Source organism: Coptis chinensis, chromosome 8 (assembly GCF_015680905.1).
Source record: "Coptis chinensis isolate HL-2020 chromosome 8, ASM1568090v1, whole genome shotgun sequence".
In the NCBI taxonomy this organism is placed as follows: domain Eukaryota; kingdom Viridiplantae; phylum Streptophyta; class Magnoliopsida; order Ranunculales; family Ranunculaceae; genus Coptis; species Coptis chinensis.
In genome coordinates, this window is record NC_141463.1 from 47,683,710 (window position 1) to 47,704,434 (window position 20,725).

A 20,725-nucleotide genomic window follows, 5' to 3' on the forward strand; every position below is an offset into this window, starting at 1 on the left:
TGATACCTCTATTAGCATTATAATTATTATAACTACCTTGACCTTGTGCTTGACCTTGTCGAGGTTGCACTTGGTTGTTATAATTATTAAAATTACCCTGACCCTATCCTTGTCGTGGTGGAGTTTGGTTAAAACTGTGCGTTGGCCTAACATATTGATTATTGTACCACGGAGGTGTGGCGTGTTGGTTATTTCTCCAACCGAAGTTGGGATTTTGTCTCCAAGGGGGTTAGGTTCACTATTAATGGAACAAGCCTGTTCATAGGCTATAGGACGATGAGAGTCGGGATGCTCGGGGCTCCAATGAAAAACTACATGGATTTGAATTTACGTTCATGACGGGGATAGGCTTTTGTTGAACAGAAATGGCCTCTACCTTTTTAGTGAGTGATTCGATTAGAGTTTTAAGCTCGGGATCGTGTTTAATTTCAAACATACCGGCGGCCTTAACTGTATTTGAAGAACTAAGCGAGCCGGTGGATATCGTCCACTACCCCCAGTTGTTATTTCACTTAGTTTGATCCTCTAAAAATTTATAAGCCTCCGAGGCTCCTTTGCTAAGAAACTACCCCCATTCATTATGTCTAGGACTTCTTTATGGTGGTGTAGAAGTCCTTTGAAAAAGGCACGAACTAACGTGTCTTTAAGCTAAGTTATGATGTGGACACTCTATAAGGAGATCGGTGAAAGCGATTCCAAGCCTCTGAAAATGATTCATGAGGATTTTGTCGAAAAGAAATGAATCTTGGAAAGCATCTCATCCGTCTTTAGGGGTGGGTAAAATGTTCCATAAACAGCTGAACAAGTTTAACCCACGAGTCCACAATTAATTAGGCGGGCAGTTAACCAAGACGCCTTTATTGGCTAAGGTGAAAGGAAATACCCTTAGTTTAATTTGTTCCGCACCAACCGTAGGATGGTGGAATGTTGTTAGGACTTGTTCAATCCTAACGTAATGTTGATAAGGTTTTTCATGGTCTAATCTATGAAAAACAGGTAACAAATTAAAAATATTTGGGGGGATTCGGAAATCCCCCACAGGGTCTGCTAGAACGATGCAAGATTTGGGGCTATCGCTCAAGGCTTTATAAAAGTCCGAGAGAGGAGTTTCTCCTTCGTCGGGCATTGCGTCAGGTGGTGTGTGTGAAATAGTAGCTAGAGGTGGAGTGGGTGGTATACTAGATAGAATTGTTTGTTGAAGTTGTTGTGTGATTACGTTTGGTGTTTTTGTTCGACCGGACCTTAATCTCATACAAGGCTAAGACCAAATTTAGCTAAACACATCAACACTCCAAACAATTCTGATATACTAGTATAAACCTCTAACAGGAGATGCGAGGTGTGGAAGAAAGGAATACCTGATTGCGTCCTTGCTTCGCTTATGAATAGCGTCTTGTTTACGCGTGTTCAGTGTATATAACAAGTTAGAACACTGAAAAACTTGAAAAATCAAAGTTCGAATCAAAACTGTTGAATTCGGAAAAATCTAGTTTAGGGTGTGCTCGCATAGGGCGCGGTCGCGCTCCGTGTAACTTCAAGTTACAGTGATTTAGGGCGGGTCGCGCTCCACATGGGGGGTCGCTCGTTATTCTGATCTTTTGAAGCGAGTCGCGGCAATTTATTATTATTTTTTTTTATTTTTTTTTTATTTTTATTTTTTTTCTGAAGTTTTCAATGCTGAAACGGACAACCACAGTATGAATCAAACAAGGGTGGGTGGGTGAAATGGGACTTTAAGAAAAGTACTTACACTACAAAAACAATGCGAAAGTGAAACTAAGATGGCAGCGGCGCCATTTGCTAAACGATAAAATGAATAGTTTACCTACGAAATGGACGATGAAACTCAAAACGTCAGTAAACTAAAACTAGATTATGTGCCTATATTTTATCAAAGATTTCTACTCTCAATCCTATGAGATATAGTGGAGTAGAGTGATTCGTTCCACTCCTAGTCCTTCCGCATGCTGTGTTCTCTACATATAAGTATTCTTAACTCTAAAGTCTAATGCGAGATTTACGAAGTGGCAACTATACTACGATGCAACTACCCACAAGATGCAACTAGTCGACTATTAGAACAACTATGGGAATGCTACGTTGATTCTATGATAAGGAGTTAGAGGGGGATTGATTCCACCTTAACTCGACTTAATCCTACTAACCATTAATCGTCAGTAATCCGAATTGAATCCCGCTTCGCAATATGGTTACTCCTAATCCCTAATTACACATGGCATTTCTACCAATTCATAACTAGTATGTGAACGATTAAACCCATTCTCATGGTGAACTAATCGTTTCTAGAGTGGAAAGGAAATTATGACGACTCTCACGATAATCGAATCAAGCTTTCATCAAGGCTTCTCAACCCCTCAATGGAGGTTAGCCGAGAATCATCACGCTATCATTCCCAATGGAATTCAAACAAGGCATGATATAAAGATTGAAACTTTGCTTGTTTAAACCCAATTCAAAACTACTAATGCAATAATTGAATTAAACTAATAATGACAATTAATTGAATCTACGAATTTAAATTAAACAATTAATGGAAATGAAACTAACTTATGGAGAACACTATTTTATTAATCTAATGAATAATAAAACAATGATTCAATACTAAATTAATAATCTAACTAATCTAAGTCTAGCTATCTACCTAATAAGGGAATTTAGATCTACACAATTGTAAATGACAAGAATCAAAATTGACAAACTAGCTATTTTATTAATCAAACTAATTAAGAATAATGATTCAATGAGTTAATCTAAAACAAGAATTGAAAATGGAACTTAAACTTAATTACTTTACTGAAAACTAGATCTATAATTATCTATAGGTTTAGGTCTAATTAGCTACCATTAACTATCTACCATTAACAAAGAGTGAAGCTTTGGTTTTTATACATTCAGATCCAAAAATTGTGCATGGGCTTGGAGCCATGTTTTGGGCCAGAGAATCAGGCCCAAAACCCAATTCTTTTAGTCCAAAAAGGCCTCTTCAGCTGCAGTTGGCTTTAATAGACTTTTCGTCCACTTCTGCTCCTCTGATTGGGTCAAGGCTTGGACCATTGGAAAGCTCTTTCCGAGCTGGTCGTTTTGACATAAGGTAGGGCCAATTCCGAGGTTTGAGTCCAAAGATACGGCCTTCGGAAGTTCTGCTGACTTTGTGTGCTGCTTCTGCCTGCGTCGACTTTTCAGCTTTTGACCGGGCTTTAGGAAGACTTTGTCTTCTTCAATCTTGGCCTTTAATCACAGAACTCCTTAGCAACCGACATTTGCTTCTTTATCTCGCTAAAGTGGCACATTTCTGCACATAATGGACTTTGAAGCCTGAAATGCATAAACACACGTAATCAGTGTTAACTCTTAATTATTACCCACATAATTGGTCTAAAAGTATGACTGTTACAGGGTTAAAACTACAGTTTTGGGCTCTTATCACTAGGTCTAATAAAGTAGTTGTTATGAAGGTATCACCTAAAGTGCATTATACAGTAGGACGACCAGGTCCTTGTACTTAACAATTCCGTTATGTTCAGATAAAGAGAGATATTGTTCAGTTAGGAAGGCTTCGTGGGGTATGTTGGTTTTCCTCTTCTTGGTGCACAACTCTTTTAGAAACTTAGCGTGTCCAGGTAGACTTTTTATAGCATCTAGAAAAGGTAGGTTTATAGTTAGATTTTAAACACTTCCCTAATCTCATCAAAATTCTCGTCTTTTTTAGACACAATTACTTTGGAGATACGGTGGTTTATCTCTATATTTAGCATAAGGGTAAACAGTATTATTAGTCTTTGCTTTATTTTTAGCCGTTTTCCATCTAGGTGTCCATATTGGAACCTCTACAGGTGTAGGGTATTCAATTTCTATTATTGGGTATTGTAATGTTTTCCCTTTTGGTTGTGGTTTAACTGGTACTTCTACAGTTATAGGGTCTCCAGTTTCTATTATAATATTTGGTATGGTATCATTTTTAGTTTGCGGGTGATCTTTAGTCATAGTCACTTGGTTTTCAACTACTCGCCCTGAACGAAGGGTAGTGACTGCCTGTAGGTCCCCTGGGGTTATATTACCATTACACTGAATACTTTTTATTTCAAAGGCGGTGTTTATTGACTTAGGATTAGGCACTGCTTGACCTAGAAACACGCCTGTCTGGTTATTATTTTGGTTAGGAGACATGTCAATAACCTTTTGGCACAAAGACTGCATCATTTGCATCGTTTGTTTCATCATATTAGAGTTTTGATCATGTTGATCTTTCATCAAGTTGGAGTTTTGTTGAATAATTTGATTTTGTTTTTCCAACAAGGTCACTACTACTACTTCTGTAGATGGTTGAATTGGAATTAAGGCTTGTTGAGCGTTCATGTCTTGATGTTGATAGTTCTGGGTCATGGGCAGTAAACCTCTATTCTGGTTACCTAAGTTCCTTTGTCCTTGATGTTGAGTTAACTGGTTGAAGTGTGATGGTTGTGGTGGTGGTTGTGCATAGACAAGAGGACAATAGAAGTCGGAATGCTCAAGACGAAAACAAACATTATAACGAGTAGATTTAATGTTCATGACTGGTGTGGGTTGTTGTGAAACAGAGAGAACATCTACCTTTTTAGTGAGGGCATCGATAAGAGTTTTAAGCTCGAAATAAGGTTTATCCTCAAAAGAAGAAGTGGAGCGGGAAGAGTCGTTACCTCTCCAATTGTTGTTCCTCTTAGATTGATCTTCTAAGAATTTATAAGCCTCTAAGGCTCCTTTACTAAGAAAACTACCCCCAGTCATGATATCTAGAACCTCTTTATGATAATGTGAAAGTCCCTTGAAGAAAGCATGAACAAGCGTGTCTTTTGCAAGGTTATGATGCGGACATTCTATGAGAAGATCAGTGAAACGGTTCCAGGTCTTTGAAAAGGATTCATGAGGGTTATGGTAGAAGAAATGAATCTTTTGAAGCATTGCATCGGTCTTCAGTGGTGGGTAAAACTGTTCCATGAACAATTGAACAAGATTAGCCCATGAGTCCACAGAGTTTGGCGTTTGGGCAGTTAACCAAGATACCGGCTTGTCGGCTAGGGTGAATGGAAACACCCTAAGTTTAACTTGATCCGGACTTACGCTAGGATGATGGAATGTAGTGAGAACTTGTTCTATCCTACGCATATGCTGGTAAGGCTTCTCGTGTGCTAAACCATGGAAAACCGGTAACAAGTTATATATATTCGGGGGAATTCGAAAATCCCCCACTAGGTCTGCAAGAACGATGCATGACTTAGGGCCATCGTTTAGTGCTTTATAAAAATCAGAGAGAGGTGTCTCTGGTTCTTTAGCCATTGATGCAAGTGTAGTGTGTGAAATTCTAGATAGGCGTGTGATATTGCGTCTACAAAAAAAAACAAGCCTGATTATACTAGAATTGAAACTCCTCTGACAGAAGAGGCGAGGAGTGTAAGAAGGAGTACCTGAATGCCTCCTTGCTACGCTTATGAATAGCGTCTTGTATACGCTAGCTCAGTGTATTTAACAATTTAGAAACACTAAATAACTTGAAGAAATGGAAATTTGGACTAACCTGTGAAAATCTAGTTGCTCAAGAAGAAGAGGCTGGTCGCTTTCAGTCCAACTTCGAGTTCCAGCGCGTTTTCAAAGACAGGGGCGAAATTTGCCTTGATAGAGGCTGGTCGCTCGGGTTCAACTTCGAGTTCCAAGCGCTTTTAGCGCTAGTAGCGCTCAAACTTAGCCTTGGATGGGCGGGGCGGCTTTCGAGGGCTTTTACAGATTTTTTTGTTTATGAACCGGACAATCACGGTTAGAACCAAACAAGGGTGGGTGGGTTGAGAATGGGGGATTGCCCCTTGGATTCAAGCAATTGAATTCTTGTCTTGAAAGAGTTTAAGATGGCAGTAAACTATCAAGACATAAATAGAATTCAACTAAATAAACAAAAAGAATAATGATGAGAGTAATATGTGATGTGAAAACTGTAAATAAGATGTCAAAACAGTAGATATAATGATGATAAAAGGGTATAGAGAAGATTCAATCCACCACGCAATTCGATTGACCATTAGGTTGATTATTATCGAATTGCCTATTGATCCCTAGTGAACACCAAGCCCTCTCGGATCAAGGCTTCACTAGCATGAGAGTTTAGCTCCACCACAAATCTCTTTGGTGGTGGCTCTAAACTCTAGTTCAACTCTTATGATCTTTATCCCTAAACAATCATAAGAATCAAACTTAAAACGCTAATACAAATCTACAACCATACTAATTACCAATCATCCTCACATGGCTTCATAAACCTCATCTAATGGAGTTTTTAGCCTAGTTTCATTGGGTTCATTAACAATAAACAATAATAATAAGACATAATTAAATTAAACTAAACTTGATTAAAATAACTTGAATTGAATTGAATTGAATTAACTAATATTTTTATTGAAATACAAACTAATTATTGATTATAAAAACTAAATCTTGTTCTAAATACTAATTTGATGCTAATTAATTAGATCTAAAACTAACTATTGGATCTAGACTAAGTAAGCTCAGTAAAAACTAACTAAAAACTAAGTACTTATTGTTCTAAAACTAATTTTTATGAAGTAAAACTAAGTAACCTAAGAGCTAAGCTTTTGTCTCTTGATATAGAAGAGATAAGATCCACAATTTCGTGCATGGGCTTGGAGCCATGTTTTGGGCCGGAAAATCGAGTCGAAAACCTCAATACTTCAGTCCACAAAGGGCTTTTCAGCTATAAATGACTTTAACAACATTTTCGTCCACTTTTGCTCCTCTGATTGGGTCAAGGCTTAGACCATTAGAAATCTCTTCCCGAGATGGTCGTTTTGACGTAAGGTAGGCCCAATTTCGAGGTCTAAGTCCAAAGATACGGCCTTCGAAAGTTAAGCTAACTTTTGTGCGCTATTTCTGCTCGCGTTGACTTTGATTTTTCAGCTTTGACCGAGCTTTAAAAAGGATTTTTCTCCTTGAATCTTGGCCTTTAATCATAGAACTTCTTAGCAACCAACCTATGCTTCTTTATCTCGCAAAAGGGACGCATTTTTGTACGTATTCAACTCCAATGCCTGAAATACATAAGAATACGATAACAATACTAACTCTTACTTATTAATCACATAATTGGTCTAAAAGTAATATTGTTAAGGGGTTAAAACTATAATTTTGGGCTCTTATCAACACACTCACTCGTCAACAATGCAAAACCAAACACTACTGTTTGTCGATGGTTGTTTACTCCAGCAAACACAACAATTGACGTCATGTACTAGTTGCTCTTGTATGTTAAATCAAACAACAATACATCTCTAAAGTAACTGTAGTTTGCACGTGAGGTGGAATCTGCCCAAAATAGTCTAACTAGCTGCCCACCCTCATTTAAGTTATAATTGTAATGAAATAAGGGATCTCCCTTCACCTTGTTATCCATGAAATCCAGCAGTGTGTTGGCGTCACCATCAATACATCGATTTCTCCTATCAAGCCCCATATGATTATACAATTCTTTCTTCAAAAAACCAACACTTGAGAAACCTCCAGCCCTATGTACAAAAACATCCATCACTTTGCATTTACGAACACCAACATCAACTAGGCTCGTAGCAAATTGCAAATCTTCTTCACTTACATTTCTATGTGATCTTAAGAACATCGAGCTCGGATTTGATACAAGTAGATGTGTGTGTTCCCCAATAAAATCCTTCACAACCCACAAATTTGATTCAAAATCATAACCAACTTCAAAGCGGGATTTACATTTAAACATAGTGATGGCCTTCGACTCTCTGGATACGATGTTGCATTTTCTGGGTGTCACACTGTTTACATTTCATTCACTAGCAGCTGAGCATAGAAATCTCTGCTTAACATGAACACCATTTGTCCGCATTCTATAAGTATCTTTACGAACACTAAAACCGACTAACTTTGCATATTGATTGTAAACTGCGGAAGCCTCTTCAGTTGTCTTGAACCGCATAGAATAGAATGTTGTTTTGTCTGCTTCAAAAACTCTACTAGCCTCACACCCGTCACTGTCTCTATCACTGTTCTCATGAATTTCAACATTTTCACCCTCCCCCATAGATGTCACATCCACAAAATCACTATCCTCATACGTAAAACTATCAAAACATGAATTTCGAAGCCAATCTTCTTCGTCATCAGAGAAGTGATTCATCATCGGATTGCTACATGAAACAAGTGCACTTTTAGCACATATTCACTTGTTTTCTTACTCTATGAAGTAATCACAGTGGTAATAGTAAAAAAAAAACACATAAATGCTTGAACAGTATAATGGTTAGAACTAAATAACTATGGTGCTCAAACCATATACCACTTTGGAAAATTTCAATGTCAAGTTCATTTGATTCAATGTCAAGTTCATTTGACATTAAATCACACACCATTCAATTGTGAAATTTTACCTAGACATGAAAAAGAGAAGGAGCCAAAAGAGAAATCAACTAACCTCATACTTATAATTGTTGAAGATCAAAGTACACTACGAGAAATGGAGGCAAGAGTTCTCCAGTTGAACGGATTTTAGTGAGAGGAAAAGTTTAGTTCGCGCCATATGGAGGTTGGAGGGAGAGAAGATATGTTGTTACTTTCTTACCCTTAACTATTCCTTTTGCTTGTAGCATACTCCTATTAAACTACTAGATGTAGCATACACATATTAAATTACTACATGTAGCATAATCCTATTAAAGTGCTAGATATAGCTTACTCCGATTAAATTATTATATGTAGCATACTACTATTAAACTACTAGATGTAGCATATAATTAAGTATCCAACAACAAATGACATTGTAGTCTACTTGCCATTACGTCACTGAACTAGTTCTTAAACTACTAGATATATCATATGACCTCATATATCATACTATTTTTGTTTTTTTTATAAGTGAATTTTATTGAAATATGATCCGACCTTAAATATGATAATCTGGAGACAGTGTAGAGGAAGTGAGAGAGAGCCTCACCTATAACAACACATCGTTACAAACAGTAATACACCCTTAGTAATGGGCATAAACTAATTAGTCACCAGTAATAAGAACTTCCCAGTGGAGAACCAAGTCCCTAAACCTATAATCCTTCTTCTCTGTTATGTTGTTATGGTTTTTCGTTTTATTGTTGTTAGGGTTTTTTTTAGTAAAGGGATAAGGATAGCTTCTTCGTTGTTGGTTCCATTATTACTAATGATGTTTTTTTTAGAAGGGTTTGAGGATGGAGAAACTTCTGGAATATTTTGAATTTCCACCGACATTACGCAATGGAAAGTTATTCATATTTGTTTCCGAGGGAATAATAACATGATTGATGATAACTCCTTCGGCTTCAATAAATGCATAGGAATCTTACACTAGAAGTAAAAACCGATCAAATTCAATGTTTAAAAACTATTAGAAGGTTTGTTTATCTCGATTATCCCCTTGTTTGTGTGCTTTCTTTTTATAGGCTCCCCTTGTTTCTATATCTAGGTATTTTTATCTTTTTGGTTTTTTCTTGTTTTAGCTTTCTCATTGTATTACACTGACGAAGGTGAACAAATCCAAAAACCCCAATTTCAATAATACAAGCTAGAGGACTAAAAATGAGTAATTGAAAGCAGGTCACTTATTTCTAGCATGATGAAGTACAGATGGACCATATGAGCCATTGAAAGCAGATCACTTATTTCAAGCAAGATAAAGTACAGATGGACCATATACACCAAACAAGTTAAAAACCTTTTTGACCACTAATAAAATTCCTATAAAATTAGCCTCTAAAATTAGAGGATAAAATTCTAAAATTATTACAAGAGGTCGGTTATTACAATGTACTTCTGATTTCTGTTATGGCTTGCATACAATGCAACAGCTGATGGAACTCTTTTCTTATTGCCTTGTGAAAACATTAATTCTAAGGAGTTCTTCTTAATATCTATCACAAAACGATACTTGACATCTTTCTTAACCATCCTCTCAAGTGCTTCATTTATGTAGTCGATTGGAATAACTTCAATCCCCGTGTATATATTGTTGCCAGCACAGAATTCTAACATCTCCTGTGTATCCTTCGTACCACCCATTACACCCGTTACACTCGCAGAGAGAGTTTTGGAACCTACCAAGAAGATAGGAAATTATTTTAGTATCGTCACGACCACTAACAGTATATTACTATGTGTTATAACATCTCCATCAATTAAAAACTAGTTTCAGAAAGACCAATTCAACAAATAAATAAATAATTACCATACTTCAGAGAATTGGAAGGAAAATAGATAACTAACCTATATTAAGGCTTGTGGGATGAATTCTAACTTCGCTTGGAAAGAAAGCCCACTAAGACCAAAACACCCGTAGTCTTCAAGAGTGCCATGTATGGATCAAAGGGATGATCACCAGATGCAGTATCAACTATGAAGTCAAGAAAAAATTCGGTCACCATTCAAAAGTTTCTCGTCCCTTTCATATAACATATCACAGTCTGGAGATAAGATAACCTATTAAAGGTATGCAAGCTCAAGAGGTAGACTAATGTGAATCATAAGTACCTATATGCATTATCAATATCTTATCAAAAAAACAAAGAAGGCCATAACATACTTCCAATTATTGTCTGTCAGTTCTGTGCACAAATCTCTCATCAACTTTAAGGAGATTCAGGGCTTCATCTTTTTTAGATGTACTTCTGCTGACAACTGTTACATGTAATCCTAATGCCTTTATGAACTTCACTGCCATATGTTAGCCATGTTATAATTACCACTAAAAAAACAATACAAGTTTACTACTTGATAGTATGCAACACTGTGTATTCTATAACCTTAGGTTTCAAACATACGAAAGTCAGTGTCAAAGAAATGGCTAAGTGCTATGTTTTGAGGCTTACGACCACTATCAATTATATTCTCTATCTCTCGAGGATACCAATTTAATACTTGCATAATGCATCCCAGAAGTAAGTTAATTTTCATTGATGATATATGAGAAAAAATCGTGTGCATAGTTTACCTGGCCATTAACAAATCTGTTAAGCATCAATTTTTCCAGCTGTTTACCGTGTACTTGAATTGTGTCTCCATCCCAAGCAACGGTGCTACAATGAAACACATACATTACGTACACCAGTTAATACAATAACATATACATCTCGGTGATGGAAAATTCAATTATCATTGCAAATACATACGACTACGCATTCTTTATAGTCAAATGAACAGTAGGCGTCATAAAAGGTTTTCAGATTGACTTACATTTTACATACTTTACATGTGCAGACTTGAAAAACGTCCAAACCTTTCGAGAATCAAGACATTGAAATGTTGCTGAAGATTCTATTGAAAGTAGCTTTTCACCAAGCTTTGTTGTAGTCAGACAGTCGTCAACACATATTACTATAACCACTTTATGTTTTCCCTCTCTCTCATTCTTCTTGTTCACTTTTTGTGTAAGCCGGCTTTCTCGTCCTTTTCCTACATTATTTTTGTCACACTTAACCTTTGTGTATGTGATGTAGTACTATGACATTGTTTATCCATGTCTATATAACAACTCTTAACCTAAAATATAAGGAAATATTTGAGAAACTGGACATGATAGAGTTAGCTACCCTAGGAGGCTATCAAGTTATAATGATCTATCCTCTCAAATTAAAAGTTTTTTTTCAATTTGAGAAGATAGATTATTATAACTTGATAGCCACCAGGATAACCAACTCTATCATAACCTTCTTTTCTTATATGAGGTTCCTATATTTCCATACCTATTAGGTTGTGCTTTGAATGTGAATTCAAATAATATGGAAATGGCATAGTGAAACCCTCATACCTTTAGGTTAATAGTTCAGACAAGGAGACAGAAGAAATCAACTAACCTGATACTAAAGATTCAACGACATAGTCGGCCCCATATTCACCCCAAAGGATCTCTGCAGGTTTTATATTGGATCGAACTAAGGATGCATGCTGATACTAATTTTTGTATAGTGACATAAACCACCTCAAGTCTCATAATCAATCTCATAGTCGGTACAAACAAGACATTTGTAAAATTTAGCTCCAATGGCAACAAAGAAAGGAAAAGAAAAATTGGAGAAGATACAAACAGTGTCCCCATACCATGTATGATGCATCAATGAATGGATCATTGACGGCTACAACATCGATATCATCTCTGCTTGTTGCAATACATAAAACCAACCTTCCAATCCGGCCAAAACCTGCACGATGTTAATTTTCAGATAGACTGGAAGACCAGATGCATTCTATGCTCTAAAACTAAACTATGACATTGCTAGTCTAGATGGAACCTAAAAGATGCAAATAAGCTAATAATAAACAAGATTTCAAGAAAAAGGCTCACCGTTGATCCCAATCTTTGTCTTCCTACCGCTCCATGACTCTATACATGAGCTAAAATGACACCAAATAAGACAACTTCAAAGAATTAAAAACTAATCACCTTAAAAGTCCTATAATACAGCTCTTACTAGGAATGGTAGGGGGTGTCTCTGTGACTATGGCTTTGATAGGCTGAATACTTCATCCACTACATTTCCTATACAGTTCAGACAGAGAATCATGAGATTTATTGTGAAATTAAAGCAAAATTCACTACAATGTCATAGAAACCACAATGTTTGATCACTCAACTGTAAGGATAATGAGTCAACTTGAACAGAGTTACCGAAAATGCTTGTCTGGACCTTATCTGACTTCAGACTGTGATTGCCACTGAATGATTGCTAAGAAAGAAAAAAAGTAACAAAAATCATTGTAAATTCAAATAAAACAAACAAGCAACAATAAAAAAAAAAAAAAAAAAAAAAAAATTCCTCTCTTTGAGACCATTTAATTCTAGAGGACGTCCAGTATGTGCAGGGTGTATGGGTGCGCGGCATAAGAGACATTGATTGCAGTACTTTTTGGTGCAATACACCCTCACTCCTCCCTGATGAGTGTCCTAGATTCTCTCTCTCCTGCGCACACTAGCTTTACTCTTAATTCGATCTAACATGCCCATATGATATTGTTCTATCCTCCTCTTGATGTAAAACTCACAGACATTGTAATGGATGATTAAGTGTACTATTCACTATCACACTATGAATCAATAAAAGCTGGGGATGCAACTTAAGCAGTTTCGACAAACAACACCAACAACAAGAAAGGTGATAGTATCGAAACTTCATTTATATCTCCACTCATAACGCAAAATACTACCTTTAACCAAATAACCAATACTCATGTCCAAGCTCAAAAAAGTCAATCATTCATTAACAAATTATTTCCATAGTTCAGCTTATCAAATCATACCAAAACAAACAAGTAATCATGACTACATATATAGAAAAATGAAATAATATTAATATTATATATCACCTTGGGAGGTTCAATGAAAGAAGAAGGTGATGCTGCTACAATTGATCTAATCATAGTAGCTCAGATCTATAAACCCTACTACGGGGATCTAATCATAGTAGAGAAAGCCATGTCTTCTTCTTCTTCTCTCAGATCTATAAACCCTACTACAAGAGAGCGGAAGAAGACTGAAATAAGAAAGCAGGCAGAGGAAAAAAAAATATTTTTGTTCGACCTTGTCTTTTTTGTTTCGGACATTAAAGAGTTTTTAGGGAGAGTTCGCAGTGAGAGAGAGAGTGAGTTTTGGGAAGAGGGAGCATTTATGTTTTTACCCTCACTGTTGCTATTGGCTAAAACTTAAACACCCGGTCACAAATTTTAAAATGAGTGGTTCACAGCCCTGCGCGCACTAGCTTTTCGGACTACTTAATATATCTGGGGGTTTTTAGGTGTTGATAATATCAAATTAGATATTGAGTACAAAATAATGTCTAATTAGGGATTGGTCCTACTCAGCCACTCAGGTCACTTGACCAATTTGACCATCGTTGGTGTAATGTCTGAAATACCCATCACATGACAAACTCAATATTTCCCCAATTAAAAAGATGACACGTGTAATAATCTTATATATAATCCAAAGGCTAATATACAGGTTATTGTCTTCTTCATTCAACTCAACAAAGCAAATCTAATAAGCATTAGAATGAAAAAACTTATGACAAAATATATTCAATGACCAAAAAATCCTTTGAAACTTAAAACTTTAATTACCAAGAATCTATTCAATGACAAAAAATGGATCAGATTAAGATTAAAAAAAAAAAAAAAAAAAGGTGGCTTGATGGTGGCCTGTGCCCTGTTTGCAAAAAAAGCAGACTAGATGCTTTTGGGGACCATGCATCACATTGTAGATATTTCCCAGGTTTCAAATACCGACATGATCATGTCAGAGATATTTTATGTGATGCATTTTGGAGGGCTGGGGTACAGCAGAAGAAGGAGGCTCCCCGTGAATTTTCTCACCGATCCGAATGAGGGAGATCGACACTTCGCCTCTGGATATATTGATCTACAAATTGGTCCGAGGGGAGGCATGCATGTGTTGATCTAACTGGAGCCTCTCCATTGGTAGGGTTTGGGAATGGAGTCTTTGAGGTGGGTGAAGCGACTAATAGAGCGTGGCAGGGAAAATTGAGAAACACGAGGATGCTTGTAGAGCTAACCAAAGCATTTTTCATTCCTTTCGGTTTGACACTTTTGGTTTCTTGCACAACAATCTGTTGAGCTCCTTAAGAGATTGCGAAAAGTTATGGACTGCAATGTAATGACAATTAGTTCTAACGAGTTTGTTTTAGGAGGATAGGATTTGCCATTCAGAAAGGACTTGCGGCGCAGCTTGTTGCACGCTTGTCCTAATTATTTGTAAAACTCGTTACCATTATTAATAAAATTTCCACTTTAAAAAAAAAAAAAAAAAAAAAAAAAAATTACAAAAAAAACTGATCATGAATAAAAAAACGTTTTGATTTCGATTTATTTTGCTTTTCAATTTGGCTTTTCTCGTTCATGGTTACAGAATAGTATCAGTGAACTTTAAAGGAAATTCCTTTATACTCTTTTAGATTAGTCCATGACTAACTCAATTTAATTTCACCTCTTTTTCTTCTTGTAAATATTCTTTGAGAAGAATCAATGGTTTTCTTGCAACATGAATAGCACACTACTTGTTCCACTGGTCAAGGCGAAAGGCTGACAATAGATAGAAAAAGATGAAGAACTAGATTTATGGAACTTGTGGTTTAAGATAGAGTTAGTAGGGTAATTAAGTTAAAAAACTGAAATAAACATAAATACACAATCAATTAAGATTGGGAATGACCATATCAGATTGGGTATTAACTTTAGTTTCAATTACTTCCTATTTCATGAACCCAATCAAAATTTTTATTTGTGTTAGATTCCTCAAGATGTGTTTCCATTTCATTGTGCGAGATAGACGACATAAGATTAAAACACTGAAAGCATGACACGTATAGGACCAATCCCCAATTCTAAATGCTCTAATGAAGGGTATGATAGGAATTTGAAAAATATAAGCAGATTGCTCACGTCCAAACTTAGTAAAGGCCGGAACTATGACCAATCCCTAAGAGCATCATCAACTCATTTCTATATTTTTTTTGTGACACCTCAGCGTTTTTAGTCCATCAAAATTCCTAAAAACAAGTCAAGCACCAACGCTGTTTGGACAAAATTTTGGGTTTTTGTTTTCGACGGGAATAGTTGTCTCGTTTCAAATTAAATTTGTTTTAAACGACAAAAGTTGTCCCGTCCCCTGTTGAAACAAAAGCCAACGGTACAAAAGCCCAATGGTACAAAATCGGGTCGTTTTAATTTTTTATTAAAAAAAAAGGAAAAAATGTTGGACGACAAAACTTGTCTCGTCACACTGTTGTACGGGACAATTTGTCCCGTGCAGCTCATTTTCATATTTCTCACTAATTTGGTATGGAATTTGAGAATTGTTAGAATAGAAATCGAATTTTGACAGCACGCTGGGGATGAAAATTGTCAAATATTTTGTCAACTGTCACATTAGAAATCAATTTTAACAATGCGTTCATGATGCTCTAATTACACCTTATTTTGTCCTCAATGTCTAATTTCCTATTATTATTATCAATTAGGACGAAATGACCAAGATAAGGTGACCGTGGAACTTGGTTCAAGTCGTTCATTTTATTAAATAATATAATTATGATCTATCCAAAAAACAAACAACAAAAATTTAAGAAATGAAAATAAATCAACCAAGCACTCTTGCATACTTGCAGTTCAGCCACTCCAATACTCCACCAACTTCTTTTGCGAGAAATCATTTCCTCATGATGTCCCAACAAATTATTAAAGTAAATATAATAATTAAGGTGAGAATGCTAGGCCGATATCATGCTTCATGATTGAAAAGATAGAACACCCACAAACTTACGCATTCACCAAATCTCAACCATCTCAACCTCCTTCAATGGGGAATCCTAAGTTACAAATACCGTAAATAGTGGGATCAATTTCAAGCAGTCAATGGAGAGTGCCTACATGCTAGTTGAACTTCCAACATATCAAACAATTTTTTAAGGGCATCCATGCATGATTATTAGGAGGACTTACATGTAACCAAAATTTCTTGTAAGCAAAAAAAAGATCAAGCACAACATTGATCGGCAACGTTCAAGACTTCCAGTTATATTTAATATAATCCTTTTTAATCATAATTTAGCTTATAGGTGATTGAAATTCCACCGGGGATAGAAACTGGATACAGGAATTGGCTGATACATTGATACATAGAGCTAGCTTATAGGAAGTATAGAATTATAATTTTCTTTAGTATTCATACATTGCTTGAGGCGACCAAATAAGCATCCCATGAGTGATGAGACTATGACAGTCGTATATATATACATTCAATGTATGGACCCATGTCATCTATAGCATACCACGTGCATGGTTTCCTCGAAATTTACTGGAGGAGATGAGAAACAAAACCGTAAAGTTTAAGAGATGAGATCTTAAAATGTTGATGAGACGAGAAGTATATAGCATAGGAGATGAAACATTCAGATGTTACTTAAAACAAAAGTTAATTGAAAGAACAGAAATTATTGTTAAAAACTACAGAGTCGCTTGGCTTTCAGTACCATATATATTCGGCGAAGGATCCAATGCAAATACATCACTCTCTCTCTCTCTTATTTATTTTACAGTTAAAACCGTTTCTCTAGCCAGCTCTCTTTATCTCCTTAGATAGATTCTTGCAAAAGAAAAGCTAACGAGGCATAAGAGAAAGAGTAAAAAGATGGTGATTTGATTGATTATAAGACAAGCCATAACGACCACCATTTCTTTTCTTTCTTCTAATAATAATACCATATCATTCTCTTGGTTCTCTCGCTTCACCTGCCCTTTCTTCTTCTACAGTTCTACCTCGTCTCACTCTTCTCGTTCTTCTTTGTTTCTTTCTTTGTTTCTTCTCTTTTTTTTTTTCTTTGTGTTTGTTGTTTTTGTTTTCCATTTTCTTCAATCGTTATTCTTTGGAATACGTCAATGAAGCAGGATTGCGAATCAACAACACCCACGTCAGAATTATTCAAAGAAGAATGTCCAATTCTTGTATCACAAGAATGCGAGCTAGGCCGGCATGAGACCGAAGGAGAAAAGAAAGAGGAAGAATGTAAAGTTTTAGCTGGTGTAGAGGAGGTGAGGTTGCCATCATTGGGAGAATTGAAGGTGGACGAGGAAGATGATGGATTGCGAACTCCTACGTCTTTGGATCATATGATTCCAGTGAGCAAACAATGCCCACCTGCACCAAGGAAACCGAAATCACTCCCAACGAAGAAAAGAAAAGCATCCTCAAATGTTTGCTATAGTAGAATGGAACTGATTTTTCCTCCATTAGTCCCAGATCTAGGCCGCAAGATCAAGAAATCGCGTGTCTCAGACTCCACCACAAACTAACTCATTATCTATCAGCTTGATGCTATTTGGTATGCAAATTGTGTAATTATGTATTTAGTAATTTCAAAGTTTCACGGCCAACCCATACCTGATGATAACATTGTTATAGGAATAATAACACTTTCTTATTTTCCTTTTCGAGCTGGATGGGTGGGTCGAAACTTCTTGTTGAGATCTCAGCTTTGTTTGGTTAGTTAGTTATTGGGTATTGGCTCAAAACCCAAACTTGATTTTGTAAAGTTAAAGGTGCTAAAGATCAGAAAACCGAAGTACAAAACTACAAACAATGGGAAAAGGTGAACACATAGAATTTTAACTATAATTAACTGTTTTCTTTTGTGATCAAGGTTGTACGTTTTATGTGAATTAATTAACAGACTTGATCTCAACTCTTGTGGATTGAGTGAATGTGAAGGTTTTGATGAAGAATATTTGTAATACAGATTAATATATCTCTAATTCTGTTGTTCATATATTTTTCTGTTGTTCCATGATCCATTTCTACTGTCTCCTTGGATTCCCTTGGAAGACATCAAAAAGTAAAAGCTAGCTTCAGTTTTGTCGTTTAGAATATATTGTTCTTTATTCCCGTACATTATTCGGCTTCCAAGATCTCTCTCAATGCAAATTGTACTATTATACTGCCCATGCATGATGCATCTGTGAATTTCAATAATAGAGGCAAACATATATCCCCCATGCTTTCTATCTAGTAACAAATTGAGATCACTCTCAGTTAATGGCATCTGTGGTAGGGGTGGGAATTTATTTGCCCTAACGACCCTAACCCGGTCCTGACCGACCCGACTCTAAGCCCTATAAAGCCCTATAAAGCACAACTAAAGCCCTCACAGAGTTTAGGGCGGCCCGCCCGCCCTAATGCCTTCTAGGCGAGGGCTAGGGGGCTAAGATTCTAAAACATAGGCCGATTCCTAACTTCGGCTCTCATTAGTTACCGACCCTAACCAAGCCCTAACCGCCTCTTTCACACTTTCACTATAAATACACATACCATAATTGTCCAACTCTTTTTGTTAAATATTTTCAATTAAAATAACATTGTCGCTGTAATTTATCACTTACACCCAAGGGTATCTTCCAATAACTTGTCTTATATAACAAAAACTTGTCAATTTAATTAATTTATGAAGAACAATGAGCACTAGCCTAATAAAAAATAAGACTTTATTCCTTTGATCATCAAGTCAAAGTCCATAACTTATTATTCTCAATTTCTTTTCTCTTATTTTTATAAATTATATTTTTATTCACATCCAAGCCAAGTCTAAAACTAAAGATTTCCTTCCACACCATTAAAGCAAAATACAGAACAGACATTTGTAACATAGAAACTAAAAAACAACCTTTGTCAGAAAAATGACATTTGTAATCTCAAACCTTTCTCCATCACTTGTTCAAAAGCCAATATTTTCATTTCCATATACAAAGCTTGAATCACTTTTAAATTAGAAAAAAGGTAATATTATATTTGTTTGAATCTATTATAGAAATAATTTATGATATTACAAATAGTTTAACAACTTCCATGACTCTTAACCAAAACTATTATGTTTCTTCTTTATATCTATTACTTCTTCCTTTAAAATGATAATATAATTATTTGTCTATGTATTTCAATTTAAAATGTAATTTTAGTGAGGTTTGAGTACAAGGAAGAACAAATTCAAATTCTCGATGTCTTGATTCATTAGATTGTGGATGTGCATTTTAAATTTTTGGACTTATACGGGATTATTACTAGATTGGTTGGACTTTGAGTTTGTAGATTATTGTACATTTTGTAATATAAATGAGTTTTAAAACCGATGTAGTAAAAAAAAAAAATATATAGGCCTAAAAAGCCCTACCTAAAGCCTTTAAAAAGGGCTTAGGGTAGGGTAAGGGCTTGAGGTTTAGACTTGTGACCCGACCCGACCCGGCCCTAATATTTGAAGGGCTTTAAATGTTTAGGGCTGGGCTAGCCCGACCCGGCCCATTGCCCACCCCTAATGTGTGGTTTGTTGTGTGTTGGTTCTTAACCCTTACTACTATACATTACTATATACTATATATATATACTCTTCATCTGAAACCCAGCCCTAGCTGCGGAATGGTGGTTAACTTGGGATAATGCAAAATGACAGCCAAATTAGGGTGCTAATTAGTTTCTTGGCGTCCAATAACTTAGTGGTCAAGGCCCTGGTGATTGTATCAGGAGATCTTGGGCGATTATCATATATTTTTTGGGGGTGGGGATGGAGGTGAAGTGGAGGGGTTGTAAGCAATTTTATTTTCTATTTCTTATATATATATATATATATATATATAGATAGATAGAGAGAGAGAGAGAGAGAGAGAGAGAGAGAGAGAGAGAGAGAGAGAGAGAGAGAGAGAGAGAGAGAGAGAGATCCATTTTTCAAGGTGTAAATCAAATATTGATACACATTGACGACTAGTCAGTTTATAAGGTGTAAATTTGGTTCACACATTTGGCACCGTCTGTGGGGAGAGAACCCATAACCATGTGGTAAAGAAAGAAACATAGAATATGGCTACAATATAGTTAAAAGAGGAGTAGGAAGACCAAGAAAGGTTGCAGTTCAAGAAGCTGAGGAAGAAACGACGAGTGCCGAGATAGGAGGACAAGGGGAGGAGGAAATTACAGACATGGCGGTGGAAGTAACTAGAGAGAGAGAGAGAGAATACATAGGAGGAAACGGATGCGGAATGTCCATTAGGTAAAGAAGAAGAGGGCGAAAACGAGGAAGCTCCTCCTGAACCGGGGGCAAACCAAGAAGGAGGCATCACACTAGAACTA

At 36.3% G+C, this 20,725-nt stretch overlaps 1 protein-coding gene across 1 annotated transcript; it reads right to left on the reverse strand.

The window, feature by feature from the left end:
- Positions 1-7,291: 7,291 nt before the first annotated feature.
- LOC147481733 (protein FAR1-RELATED SEQUENCE 5-like) lies at positions 7,292-7,789 on the reverse strand. The gene has a single exon (XM_086579020.1). The coding sequence runs from the start codon at positions 7,787-7,789 to the stop codon at positions 7,292-7,294; it is 498 nt and encodes a 165-aa protein (XP_086435146.1).
- Between the last annotated feature and the right edge of the window lie 12,936 nt (positions 7,790-20,725).

Excerpts from the sequence above, each read along its gene's own strand:
- LOC147481733 (XM_086579020.1), bottom strand. The coding sequence starts at position 7,789 with ATGTTTAAATGTAAATCCCGCTTTGAAGTTGGTTATGATTTTGAATCA.